General features: G+C 37.2%; 1 protein-coding gene across 1 annotated transcript; it reads left to right on the top strand.

Moving 5' to 3' along the window:
- The first annotated feature begins 157 nt into the window (after window positions 1–157).
- LOC113239928 (polyribonucleotide nucleotidyltransferase 1, mitochondrial) lies at window positions 158–21,762 on the top strand. Its single transcript, XM_026477088.1, has 13 exons — window positions 158–319; window positions 5,070–5,278; window positions 7,197–7,407; window positions 7,865–8,031; window positions 9,296–9,452; window positions 11,234–11,447; window positions 12,245–12,372; window positions 13,944–14,134; window positions 14,909–15,066; window positions 17,493–17,680; window positions 18,629–18,752; window positions 19,771–20,004; window positions 21,239–21,762. The coding sequence occupies exons 1-13, from the start codon at window positions 204–206 to the stop codon at window positions 21,389–21,391; spliced, it is 2,250 nt and encodes a 749-aa protein (XP_026332873.1). The 5' UTR covers window positions 158–203; the 3' UTR covers window positions 21,392–21,762.
- Window positions 21,763–21,768: the final 6 nt, after the last annotated feature.

Here is a 21,768-nt window from a genome sequence, read left to right as displayed (position 1 = left end):
CTGGGAATACCGCGAATTTAATTTTTATTACTGTAATATTTACATTCAAACAAAATTAGTGTTTTCAAGGAACTTACATTTCCAGATAATTGTACATCGTGCATTTTTCCATTTAATAACTCATCATTACAAATAACTAAACGAAAGCTTAATGCCCTTTACTGACCCTTGTACGATATCCAAAATATCTAAATCAAATCAAAATGCTTTACAAAAACCGTGTTGTTATGTCCAGAATGCGATCAAAATATCGTTACTACTGTAGATTATTTTCAACACAACACAATGTTGCTGAATTAGAAGTGCCTTTCTCAAATGGGTAAGTTTAAGGTTATATTCTTGTACAGGTTATCTTGAATGGGGTACCGATAAATGTAAGTTAAATACATAACCAGAACTACCGGGGACTAGACGTAGGCTGGGGTTCCACCCCTATGTTGTGGGTATTCCAAGAATTCGAACAAAGCCTTAACTCTTCTACATTTATATTGTGGAGTACGACTAAGGAGTGAAATGCCCTCCCTGCAGGCTTATTCCCTGAACACTATAACTTGGCCTTTTCAAGGCGAGTGTGAATACGTATTATTTAGGTGTGCATACTTCATCGTCGACCTCATAGCTCTTTCAGATGGGCTCCAAAATTTATTAGATCTGAGTATGTACTATATAGGTAATTCGGGGTTGCAGATTTTAAGCGTTTCCAATTTTCCGACGCCACCTTGGAAAAACTACATACCAACAATTGTATTATTCTGGGCCCTTCATTTCCTAAGTACAATTGTGAGTGCCACGATGGTATCGGGTTGGGCCAGTCATTACCCATAAACAATTTAGTGTGGGCCTAACCATTCATTTTGATAATTTATAATCAAAGTAGTCTATTTAAAATAATCATTTTATTTATAAAAATAAAATAATTTATTGAAAAAAACTCAAATATTTCTTCTTACAAAATAAATCGACATCGACAAAATAAATCTTTTTTTTATTATCTATTTTTTTATTGAGGGTTTACCCACCTTGAGTGACTTTGTCAAAATACTGGGTTCCCTACTCAAAGGCCATGTTCAAAAACTTGTACAAGTTTAGTGCGCCAATACATACAGGCTCTCTGAGCCAACAATTAATTTGTCCATTGCATAATTGCACATTCCCAAATATTGTACCTCTCAGGGTTACGGTACGATTACATTCCACCAATACATGATAAAAATCCTCTATTTTATTGCAAGTACTGCACAATGGGGATGATTTAAAACCCATCATATGAAAAGATTTATTAGTAGGAATGTGACCAGAACGCAGTCTAGAAGCCGATACAAGATATTTCCTTGCTATATTGACAGAATAAAACCAGGGTACCCACTGGATTACTCTGAATAGTTCTGTACCATATTTCAAAGCCTTTGTCCACTGACTGTTCTCCGAAATGATATTCCCATTTTTCTAAGGTTCTTTTCTTATTTAGTGGAATAATCTCGGTGGCATAAGGCTTACAATCGAGTACAGTACCATTTTCAGCAGCTGATTTTGCAAGGACATCAACTGTTTAAAAGTTTGTAAGTTTTTTCACAAATGTATTTTACATGAGCACTCCACCGCATCGAAGAGTCGAACTACAATCCTAAATATTCAAACTTTTTAACATTCTTTAGTGTTTGACCGTGAATATTAATATTAAAGTTGATTTCTTTTCTAGATTTTGTAAATATACATACATTGGATTTAGATTCTGAAGTACACAGCCCAATACTCTCTAATACAGCCACTATGGCTGTAATAGCAGACTTCAGTTTATCAACTGCATCTAATAAATTAACTTTCTCTACTGTCTTATACAATACAAAATCATGTGCATATTGAGAAATACTGACATTTTGTAATAGTATTTCCAATGTCCATGGTGGCTATATTAAATAGCAAAGGAGAAATAGGATCTCCCTGAGCAAGTCCCCTATGAATGTGTCTGGTGTAGGGTTCTTTCTCACCTTTTAAGTTAATTCTACATCTTCAATCTGATAAAATGTTCCATAAATATCTACATGTTTGAGCTGATACCTATTTGTTTACCTCCGACGCTTTGGTCAGGCAGCTGGTGTCCTACCTGATGCAGACTACTTATTGAATGTTTTGGATGTTTCTGGTATTCAACATTCCTAGTCAAATACAATCCTTGTACATTTATTTAAAACACCTCGATTCGTTCTAGGAGAACAATGATGTTGGACAGTGGAAAATGTATGGTGGCCATGTTGGAAAATGACGAAATCGAAAAACCACAGACACAATTTCCTATTATAGGGCGTTATACACAGCCACGTGCCAAATTTCAGCACGATCGGTAATTTTTTTTGGCCGCCATATTGAATTTTCCATTTTGAAAAAATAAATTTGACAGCCGATTGGCTCCTATCGTCCTCTCGGAGATTAGTCTGAACATTATTTACCTATCTCTAGTAATTACGGAGATATAGTCCCACAAAATTTATATAGCGGCTTATTTGTTTTGCAAATTTTAATTTTTTTTTTATTCCTGGTAGGAACTGCCCAGGGTGTGGAGCAACATATGTTTCGAGACCTTGGGGTTAAAACGTATACTTTGGCCGGGCAGCTGGGTTCCTACCTGATGCGGAGCACATTTCGAAGTTTTTGGTACTTTCTGATACTCAACAAATCCACCCAACCATTATTCGCATACATCACTCTTATACACCCGCTCTTCTTCTGGGAGAAAAATGCTGGTCAAAATACCAAAAATTCACTTGTACGGCGGCCACCTTGGAAAATGGCGGAATCCAAATTTTGTTCGCAGATACATACTATGAGCCTCCATACACGATCGGATGTCAAATTTCAGTCGGATCGGGGCACTTTTATTTCGGGCCGCCATTTTAAGTCCGCAATCTTGAAAATTTTTTACCCTCATTTGGCTCGTACTATTTTGTACGAAATTTGTTTGAGCGCCTCTCATCTATCTTTAATACAAATTGCTGTATGTACTAGCGGCGTCTATCTATATATATGTCTCTGCCATGGATGCTCTTATCGCTGAATTCAAAAATACCTCTGCATCACCAATTGTTTTGAATTTAATCAAGCATTTATATTTATATTATATTCTTGTATGTCACTTTAAGAACTCCAAGTATATGACCGTTGCTCAAAATCTTTGCCAATCCTAATTGCTTAGGAAGGATATCCTTGCTGCTAACAGAAATATCACATTCGTTTGTGCCATTTATGGAATTTTAGAACACGATCGACGCACATTTCTACGCTTACTTCCAGTGACCCTAATGAAACCTTCTTCGTCATCAATTCTTGACTCCTCTCTTTGCTCCTAAGGATTGGTCAGCAGCCTCATCCATAACCTCTACATTCACATCAAAGTTGTCCCATTCAAAATCAGTTGGTCTACAAGGAGATGAGCCCCTTATTATTCTCCTGACTGAAGCAGGAGATGGACCAGATTCGGTTCAGAAGTACAAACCGTATGTGTGGGTTGAAAAAAAGTCACTACCTTTAAATTTAAACTGATTTACACTAAAAATCCATTGTAAAATCCACTTAAATGTTATTACTTCCACTTAATGCTATAACACAACTGTAAGAGTCAATAAAAACAACTTATACAATGTAATCAAAAGGGTCGTCTGCACGCAAACGCCGCTGATCATCATCAATCATCAATTGATATTTTGCATGCGTTAGAACATCTCCTGAAGGACGAACGCCTCTTGTAGTACGGGTTTGCTATTATAAGCCTGCTTCGTCCATTTGGGTTCGCTCAAAGGAATGTTGTCATTTTCGCTGTCTTCTTCGGAGGCTGAAAAAGAGAAGGTAGCATCATCCATGACTTCATTAGGATGCAGGTGGACATCCTCTTCTTCGTCATCATCACTATCGTCTCCTGAAACACATACTGTTTCAAAATAAATTTCTAATAATATTAAAATTTCTACCATTGTTGAATAACTATGAAAAATACAGCGATGAAGTTAGTTTTAATAGACGCGAAAAGTAACGCATGGCCCAGATTGATACAATTGTGTGGGAAAAGTTTGAAACGCCGCCACACAACTCTTTTTTATTTATTTATCTGTGTACGTGTGTTCAAAACACTTACTGTTTATCATATGTATTCATAAAAATATGTAGAAAATGATACTTACAGTCGCCAAATCTGGAGTCACAATTTTCCGCCAAACTGAACGTATCCGAAACTGTTGGCTGACTGACGTACGCGAGATATTTTCGCAAGAGTTTAAGGCCTGGCTCTCGCATAATCGTGTGGCACGGGGCCCGTCCAATACAGACGTAAAATTAATGAGAGAAATTCGATTTTGCGACCCGCACAATCGTATTAGACCGTCCCGAAAGGGATTGTCACTGTCCATCAGGTGAAATGGAGGTCAAAAGGCCTTGAGGATTATATTTTTAGGGGCTTAAATATACATTACCAGCAGTCGAGTTGAGAGTTTAAATTAAAATGGTTAATAGGCTACATACGTAATAGTCTAATCCTAAAATATTAACTTAAAGATATTCATACTTTTAAGAATGTAAATTATTGGAAAATAAACTTTGGGTGATAGGTTTCGTAGGTTAGGAATGCACCGAAGACATTTAGATGTTGAGGCGGTTCTTTCTTCATAGAATGGGCAAGTCTTTCTGTATACAAATAAATTGGACGGATATGGCCTTACCTCTCGTTCCCACATTTTTACCCCCCTTCTCTGTGCATTTTTGTATGAAATTTACATTCTCAAGGTATTACTCAGGAAGGGGAGGTTACGTAACTCCCCAATCAGGGGGGTTTTATGGGGTTCACCTCCCCTTAACCCAAAGGTTACTAGAGAATTAGCTGTGTAGATACGCCTGCATTACTTCAAAATTGTGATACTTTGTTTACAATAAAATCTATTTATTTTGATTTAATGTTTATTATGGTTAAGTTTCTTTGAAAAACCAAATATATGTCATTTAGATAAAAAAAAAATTGTTTAATACAATCATAATTAATACACACTATCTATAGCTGTTATAAATATGGTTTCTGTGTCTTTCAGATTAACTTCCCTAAAGTTGTCATCAGGAAGGTTTGCACGGTTCGCCGATGGTTCCTGTGTGGCGACTCTCGGAAACTCGAGTGTGCTAGCCACTGTTGTTTCGAGAGCAAAGCAGAATAGTGCTTCATTTCTACCTTTGGTAGTTGATTATAGACAGAAAGCAGCTGCTGCTGGAAGAATTCCAACTAACTTTTTAAGGAGAGAATTAGGTACTATTACACGTCTATTTCACATTGCCTATTTGCTTGCTGGGTAATAATTTTTATAACCAATAACATTGATACAGCTGTAAATGAATATTGGGTAATAAAAAGAAGTTATAAGCAAAGTAAGGAGTATGCATGCATGTGCTATGCTACAGTGCTCCGGCTTGGCCAAACTACAGGGCAAACTATCTTGGAGTGCCAAGGTCGGTCCCCGAAATCTTCAGCAACCTAGCTGAGGTTCCTGAAAGAGCTTGAGTGGTACGAGTAGGACCCTGCACCCACCACACGCAAAATAGGCGCCTTGTCGTTGAGTGGACGCCGGCCCGTTGCACCAAGTACCAAGTATGCATTCCTGTTACAGGCTATATCTACATACTAAGTCATGCTCCTTTAGGAATCTTCGCATCCTGTTGGGTTTATAGGTATTTGGCCATACTGGAGCTCAGGAGACAATTGTTATGTGAACCATGACCTATTAAAAACGGCAATGCTATAACATCTTGCTACATATAGTTCTTCTGTTTTAAGAATGCAGACAAATTTACTGATCAGAGAAATTTACATCTTAGTTTTTTTGTTTTTTATATGTTCACTCCAAGTCATCCTACGACAAATTGAGTCCCAAATATTTGGCGCAAGAGACTTGTGGTAGAGTGTCAGGACCTAAGCTGACCGATTTACCTCATTTTTATGCGCCATTTGTTTATCCATGCATTGGCGGCATTAAGTTGGAGTTGCAAAATTCTGCCTGCCTCATTGGGATGGCGATTACAGGCTAGGAACGCGGCATCATCGGCGTAGGTTGCCTCTGCTACATTTGAAATTTGGGGTAGGTCACTAGTAAAGATGTTGTACAGCACCGGGCCAAGCACAGGACCTTGGGACACTCCCGCACAGCAGCTGAAGAGAAAGGACCCGCGCGTCTCGAAGTTTTACTTGGAACATTCTGTCAGAGGAAAGAATGAGTGAGGGAGTAATATTTTAATTTTGTGCAAGAGTCCCTTGTGCCAGACACGATCGAAAGCTTGTTGAACATCAAGAAAAGCCACAGAGCAGTATTCCTTTTTATAAAAAAAAGGTGGAATGACAATAAAAAAGCATTGTCACATACATATTTGTTTTTTCCATATAAACCAGCGTTTCAGGCTCATTAATAATAAATATTTGCTTCCAATATTTGTTCTTAATTCACTAAACAACTACTTGATGACCTCAGTGGTCTAATAGTTTGCACTGTGAGCACTGGATAAGGAGATCCCGCACGGAAGAAAGAAACGATTATATGGTCTGTGAGATCCTGTTTTCTATTTCGGATAGGATTAATTTGGGAAATGAACTTTTCTTAATTGGTTCAGTCTGGGTGCGCCTGACCTCCTCAGTCCTTAGTTTAAGACCAGCCAATTGGTGTGGTTATCTGGCACATTATTATTTATTTATTTGTTTATAGCCTTTATTGCTGATAACTTACATACTAACTTATCTAACACAGATACATTGTATGACATGCGTACTTATTATATGTTACTTATTTATTATTAATCAAATTTGTTGACTCGGTACTGTAAGGGTCGTAGTCGTGGGTTAGCGTAGCGAGAGGTACTTTTCAATTAGAAACAAGGAAAATAATCATAAATAAAACTTTACCACTTGTATTCAATTTGAAGATTTCTCCAGAACAACCGCGATGTTCATTTACCACGATGCTCTTTAAATAATTCTAAATACAAACCTGTATTTATTCTTCAGACAGTTCTAAATACAATACATACAGCCTATTCTACAGTACCTTCAGCCCGCCCTAAGCCATCGGCCTCTTCCAGAGATTTCAATTTCTCCCTACGTTTTTAATGTAATAATGACATTATTATTATTTCATTAAAAATTCAGAAAAGTTATCTGAAACCCACAATTGTATTTCCAGGTCCGACGGAACGTGAAATCCTAATATCTCGTCTGATTGACCGCTCAGTACGCCCACTTTTTCCTCTAAACTATAATTTTGATACTCAAATTGTGTGCAACACTCTGGCAGTCGATGCTACAAATCCGCCTGAAACTATCGCTATAAATGCTGCCAGTGCTGCGTTAGCTGTTTCTGATGTACCATGGAATGGGCCCGTGGGTGCTGTGAGGTGAGTTTTAGAACTTAGTGGACCTGGAGTGGCTGGACCTGCGGCCTTGCTCTTTGTAGCAATAGACCTCCTTGTGAAAGAGTTTATCCAGGTAAGTACTGTAGTAAAGTCAAATGTGGGCATTGCTGCGTTTTAGGCTCTGAATGGTGACGGTGCTGATAAAATTGCAGGACTTTTCAACTTGTCTCAGGATGACGGGCGCAGTGGCAGTGCCCGTCAGACCTTTGAGATTTGGAGATCTGTGTCTGCAACTGTTATGGACAAGCGTGTAGCTCACCACCAGACGCACGACTTGTTACTCCCGTCACTTTATATTACAAAAAAATGAAGCAAAGTTGAATAAGTAGTCATTACGCACACAAAATAATTTCCTCACAAATATGTCTCGCTGTTATTTATTTACATTGCTTTCCCTTACCTCAATGGCTGCTAATTTCTAACTTATTCTTGCTTGCAGATTAGGCCAAATAGACAACGAAATAATCATAAACCCCACTCGCAAAGACCTGGAAAAGTCAAATCTAAACCTTGTGGTAGCAGCGACGAGGAGCAACCTGGTGGTGATGCTGGAAGGCAGCGCCAACGATATCCTGCAACAGGACCTGCTTAAGGCCATCAAACTAGGTACGAATGTAAGTTACCTTGACTATGACAGATTTCTTAGTTATTTAATACACTTTGTTTTGCACATAATGTGAAATGCATAGTCTATTTATTTATTTATTTTTATTACGACGACACCCGTGGTCAAGTGGCTTACACACCGGTTTTCATGGTGTTGCCATTTCTGAGTTTCCAGGTTCGATCACCGTCCGAGTTAATGTTGAAAACTAACTTTTGTGTATGATCTGGGTGTCTGTACCTGTATATAGTTACTTACTTTGGGATCGTAGCAATGTGTATGATATTGTCTAATATTTATTTATTTTATAATAACTGTCCCTCTGATTTTATTTTAAAACAAGTCTTATAGTACTTTTGATACATTTGTACAATTTTACCTTTTAATAAAAATAATTAATTTATATATTTTTCTTGAATGGATATTCAATTATTTTTTAAGTGAAATTACACCACTGGTTTGTTATAATTATTAATACATAGATCGAACACTCAGATTTCGATCCGGCCGGATTCGAACCGACGTCTTCTACAATACCGTGCCAAACGCTATACCAACTAATCCGGCCGGATCTAAGGATTTTTTTTTTCTAAGGATCTTTGTATTAATAATTATAATTATAATTAAAAAATCGCGTATATTTGTTTTTTCAAACAAACCGACGTTTCGGGCCCTTTACAGGTGCCATGGTCACGGTTGACTTTTACGTGACCACGAAATACGCGATTTAAATCCGGAAAAATTGTTTCATTTCCTATGTGTAACAATCGCGAAAACCTAAGAACTCGATAAACTTTTTTATAAATAAATCGACCTCAAAAGTTGGTGGATTTATCCCCTAGTTTGCCTCCCTTAGTGTTGGAATATTTCCTTTCAAATTTAAACCACCAATACTGAAGTACCCTTTTTCCAACAAAAAAAATTATAAAATCGGTTCACAAAATCGCGTATAGTTATCTCGTAGCAAACATACTAAACGCCGCGCGGACGCCGCATTATGGGAAATAGTAGAACAACGGCGTATCAAAAATGGTTTTGACCAATGTCTTACTTGAAATACACATTTAATTTTATTTGATAGTTTAGATGTCATACTAAAGGTTTTTTTATGTTCGATAGGTACGTTGATTTAATAAAAAATACCTCCAAAATGTCCTTTCCCGTACTCATCTCGTTGTGTCGTATAATTTTGGAATTTTCGACGTCTATAATTTCATTTTCAATTACCAAATAGAGACTATACCGTTATAATTTACCATTTTTAAGGAACCAAAGAAGCCCAAAACGTAGTCCGCGGCATAGAGAAGCTACAAAAAGAGCATGGCAAAACCAAACGTGAATACGAGACACAGCCGCCGCTCGACCAGTCTATCGTGGCATCTATCAAGACACTTTCTACTATGAAGATCAGGGAGATTCTAAGGTTTGTCACTGTTTTACAGGATACCAATAAACACTGCGCATTTGCACAGTGTATCCGATTCGAAAATACGAATATCGCTTGTACACCTAGAGATAGAATAATCCCTATGACATTTCGGACAGTCATTTCTCGGATTCGGAATTGGTACGAATCGGTCGTAGTGCCCTAACGCTCTAACAGATTTGGATCGACTGCCACATTTGAAAACCTTTTCAAAATAACTCATATTAACCGAGTTACGATTCTGATATTATATCATCATCAACCCTTTATTCCAACCCCACTATTGGGGATGGGACTCCTTAGTCTCCGGGACTTGAGAATATTATATCGATGCTGGAATGGTAAAACGTCTAACATGCATTTGGAAAATATTACAGGAGAGCAATTTAGAGTATTTTTTTTTAAGAAATATGTAAGCTATAAAGGACGTAAGCACAAAGAAGAAGCACGCGTTCCGTTCGCGGCAAGATTGCGAATCACGTACACACTATGATTATTTGTAACCATCGAGTATATGACCAGATTGACGGATGTCGCCATTGACTTACAATTATATGGACGTCGGGTTCGCGCTAAAAAGTGTCCGAACATATGGAGCGTTAAAATCGTATACAGAGCGTCATTCACGCTTTCGTCTTCGTTTGTTCGACTGACAGCGGAGCAAGCAAAATTAGACAGTACTGCGATGACATTTCAATTTAAATTCAACGTTTTAGCTTTTTCATATTCCTTTACATGTCACTACGTTTAAATAGGTTGACTTGGGACATTTTTTTCGTGGTTTTGTATTAGACCCGTCGTCCATTTATTTGTAAGTCAATGGATGTCGCCGATTGTTTCACTTCAAATTGACCAGTTCAACTTGAGCTTTCCTATAATGGACGAAAATTGAAAAATTACATATTTAATATTTCATTACCTGTTTGTTTGTTCCGTTTGTTTTGTAGTTAGATGTTTTGCTGTTTTTCCCACACCACCGAATGGAACAGCCCCATAGTTAGAGATATTATCTTTATTATAATAAATACAGAATATTTTTGGAATACACGGAGACGTACACACAGGTCAGTTGTTGGCGATGTGCTATTTCAGCTTTCTAATTTGTGATTTTAGCGCAAACGAGAGTTGATATTTAAAAGTGATATAAGGCCCATTTGCCTGATGAGTTGCCAGGGATGGATGGCTGGCGAAAATTATTTCCCAATCCATCCGGATTGGGAAATAATTTTCGTCTCTATTTCTGGTTATATACTCGATGCCATGGACACACACATAGACAACCATAAATTACACCCAAACCACGAAAGAAATAAAAGTAAGCCATACAAATATTTCTCTTGGCCTGGGGATCGAACCCGGGACCTCTGCATGGCCGACCATCATGGTGACCGTTCGGCCACGGAGGCAGTTAAACCTATATTTCGACCCCTCCTACGTAAAGTATCGTATGTCGAAATTGCCAAGTTTACAGGGGAGCGCTTTAAAGTTAAACATAACACGTGACTTTAGCATTTCTCAGTTTTATTCGGTAAAGCTCGTTCTCACATAGAGTATTATAAAATCCCAGATTCGTCGGTTAGATGAACAACCACAATTTATTTTAAAATTAGACTCATTTCAGTGAATTGAAAACTTTAAAACGCTCCCCTGTAAACTTGTTAATTTCAACATACGATACTTTACGTAGGAGGGGTCGATTTATAATATAAACCTGTAACCACTTGTAATCGACAGCAAGTACGACTTGAATTAAACGAGACAATTTTCGCGTTTTCCAGTGACCACTCCCACGACAAGCTGTCACGCGACCTGGCAATCTCAGAATTGCGTCAGACTGTTTTGAACCAACTTAGAGACACCGAAGCAGACCTCACCCAGCTACAAGATTGCTTCTCATCGCATCTCAGACAAATATTTCGTGATATGATCTTTGAAAATGATATACGATGTGATGGACGGCATTTGGATGACCTTAGGAAGATCAGTTGTCAGGTAATAATCATTTATACCTGCCAAAACTCTACCAATTTTAGCTTAGCGACGTCTCTTTTTCCCCATTGGTATAAAATAATCTACATGTCCCTTTTTCCCCATTGGTATAAAAGAATTCACGTGTTTCTTTTCTCCATTGGTGTAAAATAATCTACATGTCTTTTTCCCCAACAATCTAGACGTAACCACATTCTTTTTTGCCATATTACATTATGTAATGTGAAAAACCGTTTTAGTTTGCTTGGATTGAAATCAAAGATAGGTAATGGTTATTAAAAAGCAACATTACATGCAACATGGGCTTACCGTTAAACTACGCTCACATACTACACTTACAGTAAAGGGTACTGGTGTTGCCATTTTCTAGTACTATAAAAATTAGACAATAAAACTTACTTGTTTCGATTTTGATAGTGACAGCTAGAAATGTATATTTTTTACTAATATCTCGATTGGACTCGACTAGGATTCTCGATTCGACTAATAATAACCGGTCGGATCGATGGAAGGAGTGTTCGGTCTTTGTACTCATAATTATAACAAACTAGTGGAGTGATTTCACAAAAAATAATTGAATATCATGATGGCGAAACATTCTTCACCGAAAAGCTCATGGTAAATTTCCAATCCAATTTTGCACATAATTTTCTGGGAAACTCAAGAGGTGCAAGCCTGGAATCCAACACACGGCCTGTTCTTGAGAGGCAGTAGGTCAGCCATTAGAGCTTCTTTATGTGTTTGGTTTCCATGTAAACCAATTTTACGCCCGTGTTGTTTATTTCTAGTTTTTGTTTCAGGTGTCTCTGTATGAACCCCTACACGGGAGTGCATTGTTCCAGCGCGGTCAAACGCAGGTCCTATGCACAGTGGCCTTCGACTCACCCGACAGCGCGCTCAAGATGGACACACTTACTATGCTTACAAGGTTAGGACAAATCATTGATTGTAATTTGCGTCATTTCCTTGATTGTTCAAAAAAGGAAGCTAGAAGCTCTTAATCGGCACTTTTAATGAAAATTACAACAGAGGTGTTGCCAAAAAACAAATGAAAATTATATTTTTATTTATTTATTTATTTTATGCACAAAACAGTTTACATTCAATGGTACTCCAATAAATGTTACAATTTATGGTTTTAATCTAGGATGTAAACCTAACATATGTACATACAGCATGATCATTCAGCTCGTAAACATTACTATTAAAAAGTAAGTAAAAGTTTCTTAAACATGTGTATATGGATAAAAATCAAATAATATATAAAAGCTTAAAAAGTAGTGGAAATATAAATACCAATGATGACTAATGAGGAGACGAGGCGAAGTGTTTCTGAATATTGTTACGAAATCTGTAGATGTTGTTGCCAAAAACATCAATGAGACCTCCAGATTCTGATGCTAAAAAGAAGTACTATTTTTATATACATGCAGTACAAATGTTTTATGGTGACGGGGATTTGGCTTAATATTAAAGTTAATATGGGCTAAAAGATTAGGGGAAATCAAATTATTATGTATTAGTTTATGCAAATGAAGAATATCTTGTATTTTACGTCTAGTCTGGAGTAAAGATATCTAGAACTTTTCGAGCCGCTCCCTATAGGTAAAAAAATAATAAGAAGGTTATAGAATAATAAGATTTGAAATGGCGTTACTGTAGAGCCCACAAAATGGTGACATATAAAAGTAACTTTTATTTCCTGCTGCTTTCGTGGTTACCATGCTAGTCAGCCACGCATAGATCCTGGACCCGATTCCCGGGTCGCGAGAATTTGTTCGTGTTTGGGTGTAATCTGTGTGTCCATGACACCCGCGATACAGGGTTTCCCTAGTGCAGGACTATTAGTATGTTAAAGAATAATCTTGGAACAATGTAACTAAGCCGAATTACGTAACGGCTACTTATTATATATTAAATGTATAATTATATAATACACCAGACATTTTTCCCCAGTGATCCACAAGAATCTATGTGTCCCATCTGCCCCATAGATTTTGTGTCTCAGTTTCCCCAAGTACGTAATCAGGACGTTTCTTTTCCCCCAATCTTATCAAGAATCTACATTTTCCGAACGATCTACAAGAATCTCACATGTCCCATTTGCCCCAAAAATCTTAAGTCTCTTTTCCGACGATATAATCTAGACCATAGTTTCCCAAAGTGGTCCCAAACGCCCATGTGGGTGCTGAAGACCCTGGAGGGGTTGCTATGCGCTACAAATGTATAATTTTTTTCCTTGTGATTTTTGTGTTAAGTTAATATAAAAAATACGTGTTTTCTATCATTTTTCATAATGGTGGGCGTTGAAATTTTTTTACCTTGCCTAAAAGCCAAAAAGTTTGAGAGCCTGTGATCTAAACGTAACCTTTCCTCAAATATTTACAAGAATATATAGCCTCTTTGTCCCCAAGTACATAAAACAAATACATGTCCCTTTGTCCCCAATGACGAAGAGCACATCCTTTTGTCACCAACGGTACGGCACGTATTCCCCAGTGGCATAAAAGAGAAGAGCTTCTTCCTGCACTACGAGTTCCCGCAGTTCGCGACGGGCGAGGTGGGCCGCGCGGGGGCGCCGGGGCGGCGGGAGGCGGGCCACGGGGCCCTGGCCGAGAGGGGCCTGCTGCCCGTCGTGCCGCACCAGCCCTACACCGTACGGCTTACCGCAGAAGTACTGGAGTCCAATGGTGAGCACGGCTTACTAGCAATAGCTCCTTGTAAAAGTTCGTCCAGATAAGTACTGTCACGTTGCCTATTTCTGCCGCTAAACAGTAATATAAGCATTACTGTGTTCCGGTTTTAAAATGTAAGTGGTGTTGGTGAAATTACGGGCACTTGGGACTTGTCAACTTGTCGACTGTGAACTGGCAACCAGTACTTTCTCGATTTTGACAACTTTACAGGATGAAGAAAAAATTATTTATAGAGCATCTAGTTTATTAAATAAAAATACGTAGTGTGTATACATACATGCGCACTAAAATATTTAAAAACGACTTATTTGTTATTTAATAAACCAGATGCTATATAAATGACGCAAACAATTTTTTTCTTCATCCTGTAAAGTTGTCAAAATTGAGATAGTACCGATTGCCAGTTTACAATCGTTATGTCTCAGGGTGACGGGTGCAGTGGCAGTGCCCCTCAGATCTTTGCGATTTAAAGCTCTGAGTGGCAACTGTTATGAACAGGCGTGTAGTTTACCAACAGGCGCATGACTTGTTCATGCCATCACTTGGATATTAAAAAAAAGTCACTTTTCCTTTATTTACACTTTTCTCAAAGGTTGGCCTAAGGTAACTCTGCTGTTTAGGCGCCTTATTTTATTATTTATTTATTCTATTATGCCATTAGTCATTCTCTGCCGGTCAAACGTAGAACTCAGTTCAGAATAGGCAGGCATGCGATTAACATATCATACAATCAAGCACGCACTTGATAATGATGATTTTGGTCCCCAGGGTCGAGCTCCATGGCATCCGTCTGCGGAGGGTCCTTGGCTCTCATGGACGCAGGTGTCCCTCTGTCAGCTCCGGCGGCCGGAGTGGCCATTGGCCTTGTCTCGCGGCATGATAACAACGGCAATATGGAGGACTACAGGATCCTTACTGATTTGTTAGTGAGTCACTTGATGCCCTATCTATACACAGAATTATTTACAAAATATCCAAAATCGACTTCTCATTCCTAAATTTATACGAAAATTATAAATTACTTGCGTCTTAACACGTTCACAGCCCCCATATAAAGGCCGAAACGAACCCTGTAAGTGCACCGGAATCTGTGTGACATTTGTGTATCCAAATCAATACAGTTCAAAATGCTTTATTTCTCTTGGAAAGATCTGTAAATAGTTACATTTCATGTATATTAACAAGTTGCCTAATGAGTCTGTACAAGGTTGGGGACTTGTGTTACAGATCACCTGGTTCGCTCCTTCTAGGTGTGTTAAGAACTTAACATCATTTAAAAAAAACGATCATATTTCAAAATAAACCTCAGGTACCTGAGTCACATAGTAAATTCGGAGCTAAAAGATGATCCTGACTTGCATAGGGAGCGTAAGGCCTTGGCGGCCCGAGGGAATATGCTGGCTCGCAGTTTTCGCATTGTACAGACGAAGTAAAAGTTACCTTGTTCAAATCATACTGTCTATAGTTTTACTGTCGCGTCCTTTATAACGACATGTTTAGGATGCTGTTAGGGTTGCCTAGGTACTGCAGTGCATCTTGTATATTTGCGGATGCTCATACTGCCTGTTTTTATGCAGCAATGCGCAAAAAAAGAGTTTCAGTGAGACGCAGAATGCTGGAGAACCCCAACAGCAAACTTAGGATATTAGCTGATGGACCGGACAGTGCCTTACAGCTGTTATAAACCTTAATATTGTATATTATTTAATTAGTTTATTTTATTATTGTATTATTATTATGTAAAATTATTACTAACATTGTTGTAGGGGTTTGTTGTAATGTAGTAACACTATGGACCCATGTAGTCTTTAATAAATTTTTATTATTGTGTGCGTTATTAATAAACAATTTTGAATTTGAACAAGAAACAATATATGCGTGTGCGTGTCAGTGTCAATGGCTGCGCGTCACAAATTAAAAAATCAAGTCCATACAAAATATTTGACATTGACGTAGTATGTAATTGCGAGTCCATAGATATGCGTGGACTTACGGTTGAAGCCAATTTGCGACTCTAGGTGGAGTCATGAACTGTGAACGTATTAAAGTCGTTATTGAATAGTTAAGATTCAGTTTGAAAATAACTATTTAATAATAACTGACAAACGCAATCTCTGTTAGAAATATCTAAAGCCCGGTATATGATAATCTCTCTACACCATCGCTCTGTAGAACGAACTTACGCTTATACGCCTCAAAATCTTATAAAATTAGTCAGCAACATATTTTGATACTAAGAATTTACTCTAAAGATGTAAACAGTATTGACATTTGCTACTGTAACAATAATACTAAAAATTCGACAAAGACATTGACTTACAATTATATGGACGTCGGGTCCGCGCTAAAAAGTGTCCGACCTTATAGGGCGTTAAAATCGTATACAGAGCGTCATTCACGCTTTAGTCTTCGTTTGTTCGACTGACAGCGAAGCAAGCAAAATTAGACAGTACTGCGATGACATTACAATTTAAAAGCTTTTTCATATTACTTTACATGTCACTACGTTTAAATAGGTTGACTTGGGACATTTTTTTCGTGGTTTTTGTATTTGACCCGTCGTCCATTTATTTGTAAGTCAATGATAAAGACATTACAAGTCCGCGTGATTGAAACATTTTCAATTTCCTAAATCCCTGAGAATGTTTCGTTTGAATTAATTACTTCATTCCTCTGTTATTGGTCCGTTTGAAACTTTTAATGCATTCCATTGTGATTCAAACCATGTGATTGGTCCATTAGCATTCATACTGCATTTCACTGTGAATTCTAAGTGAATGGTCTATTTGAATTTCCTACGGTCTCTTATTGTGATTGAAACCATGTAAATTGCCCATATGAATTTTCTTAATTTGGCTGTGATTGGTCCGTTTGAAACATTTAATGCATTCCATTGTGATTCAAACCATGTGGGTGTCGATTGGGATTCATACTGCTTTTCACTAAGATTAAAATGAACGATCAATTTGACTTTCCTATTGCATGTCATTACGATTGAAACCATAATAGATCCACATTGACTTACAAATAAATGGACGACGGGTCTAATACAAAAACCACGAAAAAAATGTCCCAAGTCAACCTATTCGAAATTTAAATTGTAATGTCATCGCAGTATCGCGCTGTCAGTAGAACAAATGAAGACTAAAGCGGAGTTTGGCGCTCTGTATACGAATTTAGCGCCTTACAAGTGCGGACACTTTTTAGCGCGGACCCGACGTCCATATAATTGTAAGTCAATATAGATCCATTTCAATTTTCTTAATTTTTTATGTGATTGGCCCATTTGCATTCCACTATGATTGAAGTGAAAGTGAATGGTCTATTAAAATAAAATTTCAACACTCCACAGGGCATAGAAGACTACATGGGTGATATGGACTTCAAAGTAGCTGGCACGAAAAAAGGTGTAACGGCGCTTCAGGCCGATATCAAAGTTGGTGGGCTGCCCCTGAAGGTCGTCATGGAATCCGTGCAGAAAGCTTGTGACGCGAAGAGTCGAATTATCGATATTATGAACCAGTGTATAGATAAACCGAGGTATGTTAATATTAGGTAAATGTAAATATTAGGTTGGCGAAAAAATCCGTGCGGTATTAAAGTATAAATGAAAAACATTGTATTAATACGAGTCAAGCAATCCCCGTTCCCGTCGAGTCATGTATAGTGCTTTTCTCAAACAATGTGAGGACATTTCACGGATATTGCCTCTTGTTTTAAATTAGGCGGAGTATACTACTGTATTTTCGTTAACGCTTTTCTCACTAGAACTCATTTTCGCGACGAAAATATAAAAAAGACTGAATAAATCAGGAATAATAAAGCACTTTAGTTTATTTTGCCGCTTTTTCTTTTTTGTTAAAGTAAACAGTACAGGTGGATATTTTTAATTCTCTTCGCAATTACCAACTCTAGGCAGTTGGCTGTATGAGTTTTTCTTTTGTCTGTTTGCATAATTCATTATTATTATAATAGACTCATAAGTTCAGAGCTGTCCATACCTAGTATTGGAAATATTACATTTTGATTTTATATTGAAATTTCAATCAATGTGCTGCCATTACGGTTAATAGGTGTACGACAACGAATTCGAGATGTTTACATAGTACTCCAAAAAAGAAGCTAGCGTATTGTAGCGATGTAAGGATTACTTTCGTTTTTTATAACAAAATTTAAATTACGCAAACAGAAAATTTAAAATTTATTACAATTCAATAAAATAAGACTTAATGATGATACAAAACACCACCATAGATAATATTACAAGTGCTACTATCATTTTTCCACTTCAAAGTAGTGAAATAATAATAAGTCTTTTTTTAACGTACGTTTTCTTTCATAAAGTACAAAGCGAAAATGGCGGTAAAAGCTTGAAGTTTGCGGAACTCCGCAAACTGTTGGCACACGTACCACGCAAACTAAACACTACTACTGTATTTATTGTTCTGTGAGTATAACTATGACTGTAGCACTGTATTATTATTTCAGACAAGGTAGAAAAGAAAACATGCCAGTTATCCAACAGATGGAAGTAGAGGCACACAAACGATCCAAACTTGTCGGCCTAGGAGGCATCAATCTCAAGAAATTGTACGTTGAGACCGGTGTGCAGGTAAGAAATTAAACATAACGACTGTGAACTGGCAACCAACAACAAGAAAAAATCATTTATATACCACCTGTAAATAAAAATACGTAGTGTACATGTACACATGTGTAATAAAAATATTTAAAAACTACGTATTTTTATTTAATAAACCAGATGCTATATAATTGACGCAAACAATTTTTTTTTTTCTTCCTGTAAAGCTGTCGAAATTGAGATAGTATCGATTGCCAGTTCACAGTCGATAATTTCTTTTTTTTTTATGATGGTAAAAACACGCCGGTCCATGGCAGTCGCAGTGCCTTAGAGCTTTAAATTGCAAATATTTGAGTTTTCAAATCTTTCAAATTTCTATATAAAGTGGCAGTAGTTCACTGGACGAACTTTCACAACGAGCTCTACCGCTACTGTCTCTGCGTGGCAGACCAGCATGGTAACCGTTTGACTACAGAGACAGTTATAATTCACTAATTTGAGACTACAGTTGACAGTAATTTTCACTTGATATTATAAAAAAAATTGTTTCGGACAGATGTCGGACAGAGTACGAGAGTATAGGGCCTGGCATGACGCTTCCTATCGTTCTAATTACCCTCAAATCACTCTGCTCGTCTCTTATAATTAACTATGTCTTAATTCGTTATAATTATTAACTCACTTAGAAAAAATTCCTTCGATCCGGCCGGATTCAAAACGACGTCTTTTATCAAACCGTGCCAGAAGCTATGCCAACTAAGCCACGAACCAGCGGACCTCACGAATTTTTCTATGTGCTCGTTGTTGTTTTTCAATGACTTTTTAGCCGTAGCGCCATCTATAACAAATCTATGAAAGTATTTCGTCACCCACTTCGATTTCTTTACAGCTACTAGCCCCGACTAGAGATGTTGCTATTCACTGTTTTTTTTTTTTAAGTATTCGATCTTTGTATTAATAATTATAACAAACTAGTGGAATAAAAAATAAAAAATAACTGAATATAAAAAAATTAATATATCATAATTACGAATTAATTTTTATACAGGTAACGCCAATAGACGAAACAAGATACAGCATATTCGCGCCGTCTCAAGCGGCAATGGACGAGGCACAAGCTCGCATACAAACATGGCTGTCGGCCGAACGGACACCGGATTTGGAATTTGGTGCTATATATAAAGCCAAAATAGTCGAAGTTAAAGATATCGGAGTACTTGTCACTTTGTACAGCGGAATGGCGCCTGCGCTCGTACATAATAGCCAACTTGATCATAGAAAGGTAAGTTTGTATTATGACAGGATCTATATTGGAAGATATTTGTTGCTGCCCCCTTTTCAGCTCTTAAAAAATCTCTTAAAATAATTCGTTAGCGTCTTTAAATGTCTTAATTACAAGTTTGAATAAAATATATTCATTACGTTTCTCAAATTATAATAGCGGCCTATACAAGTCTGGAAATAAAATCATATTTAAAAGAAACTCTAATGACTAATTAATATGTAAATGGACTGATATCTACAACTATCAGTTTCTTAACGGTGAGCGACATCTAGTCGCCAAAAAAGTAATTTCAGTACATACGTATAGATATGGTATTTAGTTCATGTAATATCAAATGTACTGATTCGACCGATTTGTAATAAGCTAATAAAGCAATTACAAAAAATAAAGTCGATAATTTCTTCTCCAAAACGCCACGCGAGACATTGGAAAAAACTAACAAAAAGTTTCCAAAATCAGGGATAGATGGCACGTTTCACAAAAAATAATTTGTTTTCGAGTTAACAGTGCAATAGTCTGTGGTATGTTATTAATTAACTCAAGTTATTTTTTATGGCTTAACTTCCATGCCTTTTGACCATACCAGTATACAAAATAATTTCTTCTGAACATTCGTCACGTCACAATCCCCCGGCACCATTCAACTTCTGTTAACTCTGTTTAAGACTTCTGTAGTTTATTTATTTTATTCAATCACGTAACACATAACCTCCAAAACTTCAAACTGGAATATTTTTAATTCCTCAGAACATTTGTTCAGGAATTTCAACTCTATATTTTCACATCTTTTTCATAAACATTAGCATTTTTTAGCAGCATTCAAATTATGTCAACAAAAATCTATATGGGAGTTTACCATTGTCCTTTCTATCTGAAGGTTGCCTGGAAGAAATTCCTACTTAGCAAAAAGGCCGCCTGTTGTACATTAGGTCACTCTGTTATACTTTCTGTGTTATCACTGCAATTTTTAATATGCAATACAGAATATTTCATACTAAGCAACAGTAACGTTGAAGGCCAGAATGAAAGAAAGTAATTACAAATTGACACCAAGCTCTTTGCTTTGTCCTTATTAGCTAGAATAAATAGGCATTTATTGATGAAGACTCAATTATATTGACGGGGAATGGTATGGAAGCCAATTTTTGTATAGCATAATGAACTGTATTACGTATTGCAAATGACTATACACAGGGCATTAATCACTTTTGCTCTAATTAATAATCAACAGATCCAGCACCCATCAGTGTTGGGCTTGGACGTGGGCTCCGAGATCCAAGTCAAGTACTTCGGCCGCGATCCCGTCTCAGGCCAGGCCAGGCTATCGAGGAAAGTGCTTACGTCACCGCCGCCCGGCATCGTTAGAAAACTTGATAAAAGTTAAATATTGCAGTGACTTTTGATACGAAACAGGAAAAAAAAACTGTGAATTTATATTTTCGTTTGACAGTGAAAACCTTGGAAATCAAATATAATAAAGAAATATTATAGGTGTTTTTTTAGAAACAAAGCGTTGGAGCGCCCATTCCATGTATTGCCCCACCTATAAAACATTTGAAGAACAGTCCAATATTTTTGTGTTAAAGAATTAGAGAAGATCAAATTGTTATCTTACATTTGTTGGAGATACCTTCTGTATAAGTGTATTTGTTGAACGGACTTCCTGTACAAGTGTGTTTGTTGGACGTACCTCCTGTAAAAATATATTTATTGAACGTACCACTTGTAAAAAAATATTTGTTAAACATGGTCGTTTTGTCG

This window comes from Hyposmocoma kahamanoa, unplaced genomic scaffold, assembly GCF_003589595.1.
Source record: "Hyposmocoma kahamanoa isolate Upper Pololo Valley unplaced genomic scaffold, ASM358959v1 117, whole genome shotgun sequence".
NCBI classification, from domain to species: domain Eukaryota; kingdom Metazoa; phylum Arthropoda; class Insecta; order Lepidoptera; family Cosmopterigidae; genus Hyposmocoma; species Hyposmocoma kahamanoa.
This window is presented reverse-complemented; position numbering and strand designations above follow the sequence as displayed.

Bases quoted from the DNA above. Each gene is read 5' to 3' on its own strand.
- LOC113239928 (XM_026477088.1), top strand. From the start codon at position 204: ATGCTTTACAAAAACCGTGTTGTTATGTCCAGAATGCGATCAAAATAT. The intron at 5,279-7,196 runs GTACTATTACAC...TTGTATTTCCAG, and splicing joins CTTTTTAAGGAGAGAATTAG to GTCCGACGGAACGTGAAATC. The intron at 9,453-11,233 runs GTTTGTCACTGT...CGCGTTTTCCAG, and splicing joins AAGATCAGGGAGATTCTAAG to TGACCACTCCCACGACAAGC.